The 13,324-nt window shown below is 35.4% G+C and overlaps 2 protein-coding genes across 3 annotated transcripts; one reads left to right on the forward strand and one right to left on the reverse strand.

Annotated features, from left to right (window-relative positions):
• The first annotated feature begins 83 nt into the window (after positions 1 to 83).
• On the forward strand, positions 84 to 7,606 carry LOC107216546 (putative leucine-rich repeat-containing protein DDB_G0290503). 2 transcript variants are annotated; one of them, XM_046731048.1, is made up of 15 exons: positions 84 to 428; positions 527 to 664; positions 939 to 986; positions 1,056 to 1,153; positions 1,229 to 1,712; positions 2,681 to 2,830; positions 3,205 to 3,450; positions 3,528 to 3,608; positions 3,689 to 3,826; positions 3,911 to 4,099; positions 4,174 to 4,311; positions 4,693 to 4,839; positions 5,013 to 5,260; positions 6,073 to 6,274; positions 6,364 to 7,606. In XM_046731048.1, exons 2-15 carry the CDS (start codon positions 599 to 601, stop codon positions 6,565 to 6,567), a joined length of 2,439 nt encoding a protein of 812 aa, XP_046587004.1. In that variant the 5' UTR covers positions 84 to 428; positions 527 to 598; the 3' UTR covers positions 6,568 to 7,606. The 2 variants fall into 2 exon arrangements, with proteins under 2 accessions (XP_046587004.1, XP_046587005.1); XM_046731049.1 differs by having other exon boundaries at positions 3,277 to 3,450.
• A 1,070-nt stretch (positions 7,607 to 8,676) lies between these two features.
• LOC107216545 (conserved oligomeric Golgi complex subunit 4) lies at positions 8,677 to 13,228 on the reverse strand. Its single transcript, XM_015653768.2, has 11 exons — positions 12,902 to 13,228; positions 12,682 to 12,829; positions 12,395 to 12,592; positions 11,462 to 11,836; positions 11,178 to 11,386; positions 10,849 to 11,044; positions 10,464 to 10,711; positions 9,889 to 10,111; positions 9,460 to 9,726; positions 9,188 to 9,373; positions 8,677 to 9,015 (listed from the first exon to the last, which is right to left on the reverse strand). The coding sequence occupies exons 2-11, from the start codon at positions 12,742 to 12,744 to the stop codon at positions 8,758 to 8,760; spliced, it is 2,223 nt and encodes a 740-aa protein (XP_015509254.1). The 5' UTR covers positions 12,745 to 12,829; positions 12,902 to 13,228; the 3' UTR covers positions 8,677 to 8,757.
• Between the last annotated feature and the right edge of the window lie 96 nt (positions 13,229 to 13,324).

Raw genomic sequence — 13,324 nt, forward strand, 5'->3', positions numbered from 1 at the left:
GATGTGTTGTTATAGCAGGCTATGCAATGCAATCCTTTGTATATCCATTTCTACTGTAATAATTTCGTGAAAAACTTACGTGAACTGTTCTTACCGCTAAGAATACCTGTTCTGAAATTCTATCGTTTCAGATGTATAACGGTCAGGAATCGTACAAGTTATTTGATTCGTGCTTGCGCATGTGAAAAATTCGCACGTTGCTCGGTTGAACTGTTGTTGAAGATGATAGATTTTGCAAATCTGTTGCTTTTTCTGAAAAACACCAATTTTTATTTACACAGTTGCGATTATTATGAAAATTTTTCATAATATTATAAATATTATGTATCTTGTGTTAATTACAGCTTAACGATAAAGACGAAGCAATTCAATTACTGACACTATATTTAAACGAAACTCAATATCAGTACAGCCAATGCTTTGAAGAGGTAAGATTTTTGAATAAATAACACTATCGACACAAAATTTAGCTCGTATACTCAGAATAGCACTATCTTATTACTTTAATATATCGTTTATTTGCGAGGCTGCCAAGCAAGACACAATCTTAGAGTTTCAACGGGAAGCAGTCCATCAGCTGAGACAGAAGATAGAGCAAATGGACAATTCTTTAATTGTCACTAATTTACACTCTGCATATTTTGCCGTATTGAGTACAATACAGGTAGTGTATTAAAGATTTCTACAGAATTCCATTATACTCCTGTAAGTGTAAAATAAAGATTTATCACATTACTATCAGCTCTGTTTATTTCGAGTATTGTCGATTGGTACTTTTTTATTTCCGTGTCAATGAAATATCGAATCCAAGCGTTTTAATAACTCTTTAAACATGATTGCAAAATATTCCAAAGTTGATGTATAATGTTAAATGTTAAGTATTCATTTGTAACCTGGGTGAATAATATACTTGTTCTAATACTCTGACAATATTCTAGGAACAGCTACAGAATCGCCGCAAAGAATACGAAACCATCTCAACTAAGGTAATTGTAGCGGATCAGTTAACTTAACAGTTAAAACAGTAACATCGCATACATAAAGTATCGTTCCAGATGGAAAATCTTGTGAAGTCGAAGAACTGTTTAGAAGAGAAATATAAAAATCTGAAAAGATTATGGCAAGAAGCAAGCGAAGAGTTGCAAGAACTGAAGTAATGTAAACTTGGAACAAAAAAAAACTCTCCATCGACTTCGAAACGAAATAATAGTTAGTTTTTCTTTTTCAGGTCGTTTTTAACGAAGAGAGAAAACGAGATAAAAGGTTATCAAACGGATATTAGTAATTGTAAAGCAAACATGAAGGAGAAGAATTGTGCGATGAAAGATTTGACCAGCAAACTGGCTTCAAAGGATGCCAGAATGAAAGAAATGGAAGAGATGCACAGCAGGAAGATAAAAGACTTGGAAGATTTATTGAAAAAGTCCGAAAACATTGAGAAGCAATTACGAAACAAAATATTGGTTTCAACTGAGAGAGATAAAGACATGAGAAAGCAGCTACAGAAGTATAAAATAGACTTGGAAATATTTGAAGAGGAATTGAAGTCCGAGAGAAAATCTAACGGTGATGTCGAGCAATTGCGGAGCGAAAATGAATCTTTGAAGCAGGAATTAGGCGATCATACAAGAGAAACTGAAGCTGTAGTGAACGAGCTGCAAATACTGAAGGAAAAAGAAATTCATTTGCAACAAGAATTGAAGGAAAATGAGGTAATCTTGTCACGCCTTCTATCTCTGTTTGCATTTCATTCGATACCCCGAGCTTATCGTTGTTTAATGTTATCAATCAGCAAGTCAAATCTGTCGTAGTAAAGGATGAACTTCAACAATGTAACTGTGACTTAGCGAAACTAGCCAACGAAGCTAAAATCAAAGAGGAGGAACTTAAGATTTTAAAGGAATTCAAGAAAGAATTAGAGGTACTTGGTTGAAACCATGAAATGCGCATCGAACTTTGCTACTTTGAGTAAACGCTGATTACGTGAACTGATCCAATTATTTTCTGTGCAACAGTAGGGCTTCATTGAGAAGCAAAATTTTTTTTCTCTTTAGGCCAAAAATCTTGTGTATAGCAAAAAACAAAATTCATGTCAAAGGATATGTCTCTAATACAATTTCGAGAGGTTGTTCTTGAAATTAAACGTTTTCCTATTAATTACATGGGGAATATGTAATCTTTTTTCTTTAATTTTTAACAGTTTAGTTGTATTTAGTTACGCAGTCTTGATCCTAGAATTATTTTGTAGATGATTAAAATTTTGTTCTAAAGTTCATAGTTTAGCCACCAATGATGTTTAAACATGAATTTTTACATAAAATTAACTTTCGAGGCTTATCTGCAGCTGAATTACGAATCTCGCTCACTGGACACTTTTGTGGACAATCTAATTTTATATAAAATTATTCCAGGTTCACGTTAACCGATATTATTTAACAATTAAAAACATATGACAGCTTCCACGTGTTATTTAGATGGAAACACTTTTAATCGTGAGAGTGACCTTTTCTAATTGGATTTAAGAAATATCCTTCCACGAGGATTTTGTTTTTGTTAAACACAAGTTTTTCAAGTGAAAGCAAAGAGAAAAAAACAATTTTGTTTCTAAACTAGACACCCTAGTATGCAGGACTTGTATTCATAATTATCACATCAACTTGGTATTTGGTCGTATTTCTAGAGGACCGAAGAATTGAAAAACTTGAACGAACGTCTGAGGAAGGATTTTGAGATTCTACAACTAGATAAAAAAAGTACTGAGTTTAAGCTCAAAAGATGCGCAGAAACAATTGCTCGCTTACACGATGAAGTCAATCTGAAGAACAAAGAAGTAAGTGTATATTTTTATGCAGTCATGCTTAATGTCAAATTATTGACATACTTCTATAGTGAGAGATCATTCAGACAGTGAAGAATAAATCTGCTCAATGTTGAGTCATAGTTAATTTTTTTGACTTTAGTGAAAATTAGATTTTTATTTTAAATTAATCCTGTTTCAAACTAAAATTTAACAAAATTTGAACTTTTTTTACTTTGAAGGAAAAGAAATATTGGGGAAATATTCCATTATGAGATCCTGAACTTTGTTAGAATAATATTGCAAGCCTTTTGCTTTTTGACTTCATAAGAGTTGAATACTATGGTAATATCTAATTCGCAAATCTTGTAACTGATTGCGGGACTGATGAAAATTGCATTATCCAGATGAAAGCGCTATCTGATCAGGTCAAGGATTTTGAGGAAACTAAAACAGAGAATTCTCGTTACATGGAACAGTTGGAGAAACAATTACAACTGAGTGAAGAGCAGACCGAAGAGTGTCTTGGCGAATTGAATGTTTCCAAGGAATTATTAGCCGTACTTCGCGACAGAGTTTCTTCACTAAAACTGATACTGCAAGAAAAATCAGATGACATGGTGAAGCTACAAGCCGACCATCAAATTCTCAAGGTATGATGGTAAAGAAGCGACAAGTATGATTAGCTTATTTCTGATTGTCTTAATTGTAATCTATACACGTTTTTTAGAATGCTAACTCTATACTGAAAGCGGAACAAGGTATATTCGAAAACAAAGCAAGTGAGGACATCAACGATTTGAAAAAAAGAGTAACTTGCGAATCATTGCATAAAAAAATTAGCCCGCTGTAAATGTTGAATCAAATCTCACTGAACATTTTATATTTCAGTTGAAAGGTGTTCAGACGCAGTTATCTCTAATGGAGAATAATTATCGCAAAGTAACCCAAGATTTCAACAAGAGTCAAGAGCTTTTGGTCGAGGCAACGAAGAGAGAGGTTGATTTACAACGCACACTTACATCGATGGTAATCGAGATTACTCGTCATAAGTTTTATCTAATACTGTGGAATAGTTCAATTCTAATGCCTGAGCGAACGTTCAACTTTCAGGAAAACAATTTGCTGTCAAAATTATCATTAGCAGAGCAGGAGGAAAATCGTCTGTCAGATATCGTTGACAAACTCAGCGAGGAACTGGAGGATGCCCACAACGAGCTTTTGACCAAAAGTTCTCAACTTTGTCAGGCTCAATGCCACAGTAAATGTTACGCCAATCAGCTGGAATCTGTCCAAAAAGAAGTGAGTTTCGATATTCAAAGTACACTAGCAAAATTAATATGGAAAATTTTTTTGACGATGTTCAATTTATACAGTGTCAAAAACACAAAGACGACAGCAACGCTCTGCGAATTACAGTTAATAAACTAGAAGCGAAACTGAACGAGCTGATGTGTTGTAACGATACTGAAAATACGCATTTGAGGACGCAAATTGACAATCACACAAGCTGTGTAAGTTGATTATTCAATAACTATTTTGTGCACAATAATTTTACGTTACATATGTACATATATCACCAGAATATTGAAGATGATATGCATGAAAGATTAAGTACAGAACTAGCAAAAGTTCATACGGATTTGAGAACAAACATGTGTAAAGAATCAGCAACCCAATTTGAGGTACATACCGAATAACGAATCTCAATTCAACAATTACTTTACATTCGGTATTTACTTTTACTTTTCTTAACTTTCAACAGTCTATTTATTCTTTTGACAATATACATAAATGACACACATAATTTGAAACCACTAATTTGACAGAAAATGTAAATAACGAATTTCCATTCTCCAATTATATTGAATCTCAGTTTTGATTCCCGGTTGCAGATCCGCTCTCTCCAAGAAAAATTATTGAAAATGGAAGAAGTTAAATGCTGCTTATCCAAACAGTTGCAACAATCTTTGGAAGAAAATTGCGATCTTTCTACTAAGAAAAGCGTACTTGAACAAAAAAATTTCAAATGTGTATCGGAGGTAATTCTTCATATATGCAAACGTAGTAAAAATTTATACAAATATTGAATCGCTTCGAAAATTGCACAGCAATACGTTACGGAACGATTCGCTGCTTCTTATTTAACTCTTTGGGGTTGAATCTCTTCCTTTTATTCGTAACAATTTATCGAACACAAAAATATTTGTTGTAGCTCCAAGATATGCATAGATCATTGCTTGAATTACGACAAGAGTATCAGGTGAAGGCAAAATCACTTGTCAGCATGTCAGCCGAATTGAGTCAAGTTGCAGTGAGTCGGTCAGAGTTGTGCACCGAGTCGCAACATGTGGTGTCATGTATTCGCGCCTGGATGGATGAGCAGAAGAATTTGGTTGAGACATTGGCATCTAAGCTCAATGTTAAACAACAGCAAGTGATGCAGCTTGCATTTGAAAAAAAGTAATGGATTCCGTTTTATAGATTTCAATTTATAAAATTTCTATATTAAGATTTAGGAGAAATAAGCAAACATCGTAATTTACTTGAGAATCATATCTGCTTAAGGATGCAGAGGCTTTATTTTTTATATCCAAAATTGGGAAAAAAGAAAAAAATCTCTTTGAAACATCGCCAGTCATTTTATTTGCACCGATGACGGTGAATGTCCATATTATGTAAAAAATGATTACAAGCAAATGCGAGTAACACAAGCTAAGAAATCAACAACTTGAGGCAAGGTTGACAAATTAGAACATTCGAAATGATTAAATTCTGGTATTTTTGATCCGATTGTAATATTTTGCAGCTTAATATGCCCATTGACCAAATCTCCACAAATTGACTGGGAAACATTGAATAAATTCTATCTTGTAGTTAATTACAACTGCAAATGTAATTATTGACAAACATCTGTTGTCCTGTACTCAAACAAATCTTATTTTTATCCACTCTGGCGACAACTATTTGTAAAATAGTAAGTAGCACCAAAAATAATCGATTGAGATCAAAAAGACCAGAGTTTAAATACTTCGAACGTTCTAATTATAAAACCTTCTCACGTTGATACCTCAACTTGTATTATTCAAATTTACCCAGGATTATTTCTATTACAGAATACATATGTCATGTGATTTGTGTTCACTATTATCAGTACAATTAACAGTACTAGAGCTTTCTTGAATGGTATTTTTTTCTCCTCCCATCATTTGATTCAGCTGATATACTCCATTGATACTAGAAAATGGAACAAAAACCTCTTATTTTATGTACAGAGCACTTCTGGCAACAGTCAGAGAACTGCGACGAGCTAATTGCGCACTGACACAGAGAATAAAGCGTCTCCACAAGCCTTCTGTGTGCAGCAGAGGAACGAAGAGTGTGTATAATGGATACAGAACATCCCAAACTTTCGTTTCAAATTTTCCCAACGGTCGAACCGATCCATCAAACTCCAACCATTCGCGTATAGGAAAAGTTAGTACAAGTCGAAAATAAATAGATAATTTATTTACGGTATATTTTACTCGCATACGAAGCATGAAAGTCACAATTTTACGTTTCAGAAATCTTGTCTTGGTCCAATAAGAAATGCTCGTCGTACTTCAGTGTGCGGTAATTCTTGGTGGTTTCCAAAAATGGAACATTTGACTCAAGAGTTGAGAAGGAACAACCAGTGGTGGAGTAAAAATGCAATCAACAAGGCTGAGAGCGATCCTGGGCTGGACGAAAGTCGCGACTGTGGTTATCAGTCGTCGACGAGTAAGTGAGGAAGCTCTGAAGGCTATCTGATAGAATCTGCGTCTGCCATGGGCAATGGTATTTTTACTTTTGTATCATTTATATATCAATGTGATGATATTTGTGCCAGCGAGGCCAAGAAGTTAGTCAAATTTGTAGTGAACATCTCGTTTTTACCTAACAACGAATGTTTTATAATAATACATTATATCATTGCAGCTAATTTTTTCTCAGACCAAAATATACCGATGCTGAATTTAACAGCAATACGTTACAATTTGTCCTTTTCTTTACCACGATAATGAGCAGACTCATTTTCCAGTCTCAGTATCAATCTATAATTTGGTAGACAAACAAGTCTCAGCAAAGGTAATTGTCGCATGTATATCGTCCAGAATAAATCAAGCACTTGCTTGCTTTCTGTCGGTGTAAATATTTCGATGCTTTTCGGTGGATGCTGAAAGAATGATTTGAAGCAGAATATTTGGTAGAATTTCACGTGCTATTATCAATTCTTTGATTTGTTTTCCGAATTGTTTGTAATGTACAGCTCATTCAGGCCACACGAATATGCAAACTGACCATAACAGAATGCAGCAGAACACTTTCCTTGAAAAATTCGTATGTATCATCAGCAGTGTGCCAAATTGTTGTTAGAAAATAACGATGCGTGAAGTAAAAAATTCCAATCAACGAGGAAATCGATATCTCGCTATATGCGTTATCTCTGTGAATTACAATTGGCATGGTTACTTTCCTGTACAATACTGTACAATATGTAACATTGTGTATTTATTGGCTGAAAGCTAGGCGCTGCTTTGTAAGTATTGTGTAAGTAAACCAATTTGCTATGCTAGAATTAGAATCTGAAAATCAAACACATACCTTGCAAATCTGAAAACTTCCCAGATCAATTGAAGGAAAATCTCTTTGTTAGTGCCAGTAAATATAATTGTATCCGGCAGCTTCTTTTCTGAAATTGATTAATTGGAATGTTATATGTATGAATTTATTAAAATCGCATAACTTTTACAACGATACAAAGTTATCAGTGAACACAACACGTGATTTGAGCAAAAATAAAATTTGTTGGTATAGGGAATGCATTACATTATTGATTAAAAATTTGTAAAACGTTTGTGAAGAACAAAATGGTGTTATGCATTCCGAAAAATAGAAAACGGGTAATATTTATAAATATTATCTATTTACAGTGAAATTACATTACTGTGGAAAATTCATAACAAGTTTCAAGTAATTCTAATCAGCAATGTATGTTGTAAAATACAACAATTAGTTTTACTTCTTTTAGCTGTAACTAAAAAAGAACATATAGCATGAAATTCGAATTTTGCTCAATTGTACTTTTGGATAAAAGTAATTTTTTGTAGAAATAATTTAAGGTGACAAAATATTTCGTTACGATACACCAGAACTTAGGTTTATGAATATTTAACCACAAAGCAAGCAGCTGTTTACTAATTAATGCTAAAACAGCTTGTTTGTCATCTTGAAATTGCCTCAAATAGAACATATCAGTTTCATCAATAAATTTCCAAGTGCATATCTGAGGAAACAAGGAAATATCGTATCTCCGATATGCAGGATTATCCGGAAATGACCATTTGCCGCATAAATCATCGTAAGATATCTCTATCCCAATATTAGGAGCCGAGGAAATTTTTCTAGCCAAAAATTGTTCATCCATCGAACAAATTAAAGGCTGTGATGCAAAATTTCTTTTTACACATTCAGCAGATCCTTTCTCTTGCAGCAAGATATTGCAGTCATATGCTGTCGGATTCACAGTATCTTTCTCTTTCACAATTTCACCTGAATCAGACATTGCGCAATTATCCTGATCCCAAATTAAATTTAAATTCAGAGGTTGGCATTCACGATTGTTTATGTTGTGTATCTTAACATGAAGACATGTCGTTTATATTTTGTTTTATGCAATTGAAAGCGATACGCCACCTTTCAAAGCATTTGCAAAGGCTAACAGTGATTAAAAACTGATCGAATGTAGATTATATTTCATAAACTCTGTGCGCATTTAATCGAAATACGGTTTCGTTAAACACTAAAGTTTAGGTGAAACAAGCCGATTTCTCGAGAGGGTTAAAAATCAAAAAGCATTTCTATACCATAACGTTGTATTGTCATTGTTGTTACACAATTCATGTTCTCGTAAACATGCAAGTAGCTGTAATATCGAATTACAATTTCAATCTCTTGATATCTTCAGGTCTTAAGTCTGTTCTCAGAGAAGCGATGCGTCTGACCTCAGCAGGAGTTAATCGCCAGGCGACAGCATCAGCGCCACAATAGTCAGCGAGTTCCTCAACCTTTTCGACACTGAGAACGGTTGCGATTTGAGTCAATCTTGCAAACTTGTCACGCACAGACCAAGAAGTTGCTGCGGCTAAGTAGCCTGCCAGAGCTCGTATTTCCTTGTCAAGTACAAGTCCGCCTGCCTGGGCAGCGAGAAAAAAAGCAAAAATAGTAATTACTCGTAGGCAGATGGAAAGAAAACCCATCAACACAGCCACTATTCGTCGTAATTGCCTGTTTTCACTGAAACCAGAGCTATTTGTGCTATTGTGAGTAGCTGTGCAGATGGTGAATAAGCCTGTTGGAAATATGTACCCTGTTGAAAGTTGATTTCAGAACGACTTTCTCGAAACGGGCGGTAACTTCCGCTGTGAGAATACCGATCAGTGCGTCATAGTTTGAAGGTGTGAGTCCGCCTTTAAACACCTGCAGCAACCCTTCCAAGTTCATCACGAGAGTCTGAACGAACGGTTCCTCGGTTTCATATCCCAGTAATTCATCCTGTAATGGAGTATTTCAATTTCATTTTTTGATCAGAGGCCATTTATTCGATCGTTTTTTACTGGCGGGTATTTTTGCAACTCTACCTCGTTTATGTGATGATTTAACGACAAAAATGAATCCACCCAAGGCGTTACTCTAGGTTTGACAGCGCTTGCACGTAACTGTTCTAACCCATAGTCGACAACCGCACGCAAAGTTGACGTCACGCCTCGTAATCCAGCCAAACAGCTGTCAAATTTACCCCTCTCTTTTTCTCGCATATTGGGAAATGCCGTTGCAATCTCTTCCCCAAGGCTCTTTGTCAATGTTTCGACATGTTCGATGCTGACGTCCGTATTGTTCAGGTACGCCTGAAATGAGTGTAAATTTGAAAACTTTGTAATGAATTTGTGTTTTGACGCATATTAGCGTGTTTTTAAAAACTTATGATAGCGACATGACCAAACGGAGGCAGACGACAGTCCAAAATCACATCTACTGAAAAGTTTTGAACCCTGAGAAGTAAATACTACCAAAAACATGAGCCGTGCAAGTTCTGTGTCCGATGCTTGTAAACGACCATGCTGTATGCTCGTCTGGAGAGCGTTGTAAGCTTGAGCCAAGTCTAAGTATCCTGCGGGATATCCTTGGCGCAGTCTGCTTCTTAGTTGGCTTGCAAATTCCCCTTCGAGAATGCCACAGGCCATATTAACAACGGCGCAAACACCATCAACGCTCCAGCTTGAGATAGCACGTCTGAAAAATATCTGATAGTCTGAAACCTTGCCTGAATTAAGGGGATATGAACAGGTGACTGAAAAAATGAGTGAATTTTGGGAAATCAAATTACCATTGCTAAACATGTCACCAAGCAAAATGGTTGCCGGTATCATTAACAGCAATGCTTCTTATTAATTAATGCTAATAAAATGATCATGTGAATGAAGCTCGAGTCTCGTACTTTTGAAGAAAACAAATCCTAATCTATTCGTACAGCTGGATGTAGAGATACAAATTCCCAAAATCAAACCACTTTTTCAGCTATCTACTTATATATACATCCTCAATGAATAAACCAGGGAGTTACGCGTTCAAACTACGAACACACCTTACACATTTCCGTACTATGAAGAAAACGTCATCGAGCATACTCGATGTTTGTTGATCTTGGTCCAGTGTGTCCATTCCAACCGCTTTGTTTACGCTTTCCTCCAAAAAATATCTCTCCAATGCCAGATAAGCACCTAGCAGCTCCTGCATCGCATGAGCTAGCTCACTTTTACCAATATACAATTCAAATTCCTGAAGTTGATCTTTTCGCTGATCAATGTTCGCTACACCTATCTCCAAGTCGTTCTGTTAATGCAGAAAGTCAAAGCTTTATAGCATACATTGGCATTATATATCATTTTGGGTACAAGTTCGTGGTTTTGAGGACCCATCACATGTTATTTGACATGTTACTTAACAATCATGAAATACAGTTGACTCACGCTTATTCTTCTTCGTAGAAATCTGATGTATAGTTCGGCACGAGAATGCATTATTGTTATTTCCCCAAGGAGTAAGTCAAGATCCTTTGGATCAATTTTGTCTGCACTCTGTTTGCGAAGCAGTTCATTTATTGCATGTACTTTTTTCGAAACATTTCTATGTACCATAAATTCTCTGATGATTTTTTTTATCTGCCTACAAATGAAGGCAACAGAATTAATCCTCAAACGGAAGATAGTTGAATACAAAAATCCCTCAATTATAAAATCAAATTTGTGAATGAAACTGTGCAACAATGTCACTAAACATTGAGACAAGTTTATTTTACCTATCACATTCTTTTTGCAAAATGACGACTGTAGGTAGCAACTTTCCAGGGCCGTAAAAAGTTTCTATAATTGGTTGATGAATTTCAATGACTCGTGCGATTCCTTCAAACAAGAGGGTCATTGTGTCCGCGTAAATGACTGATGCTCGCTTGTCTGTCTGTTTAGCGTCGAGTGCAGCTTTTAAGTTTTTTTGTGCAGTTTCTTGGAGCTTGAATGAAAAATTAGATAAGATAAAAAATGAATAGATCATACACACATTCATTTTATTTTGACAAACAGTTACCTTGGTGCACAGATACTGGCAAAATTTGCTGAGGCCTTCGTTGTGCATTCCCAATAGAGGGAATATTTTAAAAAATCGTTCGACAGACGCCAAGTCTTCGTCTTTTACCGCCTCGTCAAACTTGTGAGTTATGACTGTTCTGAGCTGGTGCGCAGCCTGCTGAAGTGTAACTAGTGAACTTGAAATGCTTGTGTGATCTCCAGAAACGTCTTGAGCTGTTCGCTCCAGGAGTTGCCTATCCATGGATAAATAGCGATGCACATGGGCAGCACCTTGTTCATAATCCTCATTCCGTAATGCTGTAGCAACACCTTGACTGCACAGCTGTAAATCGAGAACATCGTGCACTCGATTCTGGCACTCGGATACTCTGCTCTATAAACAAAAAATTATAATAATATTTAAAACTGTAGAAATACTAAGTAAGATTTAAGCATCTGAAAGAACTATGGAAGCGGAAAGGGTAAAAAAATGAAAGATTGAGGGAAGGGAAAAACGTATAAGAGAAGTTTTGGGCTCACTGAATGTTTATGACATTCTTTGCTAAAGAGAGCAGTCTTACGAGCTCTGAAATTCAATTCAAAATTGTATTCACTTAAACTAATGAAATAATTCAATCTATGAATTTCTTTATTGCTGATTTTTAAACTGAATATCTTTAATGGTTTCAATTTTTTCAATTATGAGAAAATTCTGAGAAAATAATTTTGGCGAGGGTATGTAAGATTAATTTAACAAATATTAGTAAGGCAAAAACAGTAACAATTGCAAAAGGTTTCAGCCGATGATACTGAGTAATTGAATGAATAAGTAAATATATAAATGAATGATCGAATAGATGGGTTACAGCTGAGTAGATAATGTTTAAATAAAACAGTAAATCTTAAAAGAATGAACAAATGAGATGCATATAAAATTAAGTGTATATCATACACGTGCTAAATCCAGTCGTCTAACTTTGGCGCTAACATTTTCAGCAAGCCTGTTGGTAAACGTGATCATTTCTCCCAGTTTGTCAGCTTCGGAATGGATTATTGTAAGATTAGGAAGAACTTTACTGATATTCTGCAATTTCGCTTCGACATGGCAATATCTGGACAAAATAAGATCCAATTCATTGTTTACAGCGACCTGAAAAATAATGAAATCAAACATTTATCTTTGACTTTCCAATGCATCATACAGTGTGAAAGGTTTAGGAATATTGATTTAACTTGTACCTCCGTGTCAGATAATTTCGCGCATATCTGTTGCAAATTTTCTTCAGTCACTGTCTGATCCATCTCTTTATATTTACATTTACTTCTCCATTAATACTGATACATGGCTGATACCCTCAACCACACGTCGATCAGGGAACTTTTTTACCTAAATATATATATATATATATATATATATATGCGTGCCACGGTGTAAGCTGGTGTGTATACATATACTTACGTGTGATTCATTATTTTTTATGTCACTTCACATTCTGTACACCCTAGTACACGGAATTGGTCGTATTCCTAGGGTGAAATTCTATCATTGATTGTCTGCACTGACAAAAATTTTGGGTACGTCTCTCCTTCTCCTGAAAATTGTAAACTGCAAACTATATCTCACTTTCAGGAAATTTTTAATGTTATGCTTCATTATTGGTAAACTTTCTCTGACTCGTAAAGAATTGTTCAAACTACTGCGTACTACCGAGGAGGACGGGATTCCTAGAGAATCTAATCCAGTTTTTACCACTACACCCTAGCACTATACTAAATTCCTTCAGAGTGAGATAGAGGCTTGTCAACGATGCAGAGCGCAAAAAAGACACAAACTGGTTTCAGTGCTGCCAATCCATTATAGGTATATGGATACAGTTTTGCA

Source organism: Neodiprion lecontei, chromosome 2 (genome assembly GCF_021901455.1).
Source record: "Neodiprion lecontei isolate iyNeoLeco1 chromosome 2, iyNeoLeco1.1, whole genome shotgun sequence".
In the NCBI taxonomy this organism is placed as follows: Eukaryota; Metazoa; Arthropoda; class Insecta; order Hymenoptera; family Diprionidae; genus Neodiprion; species Neodiprion lecontei.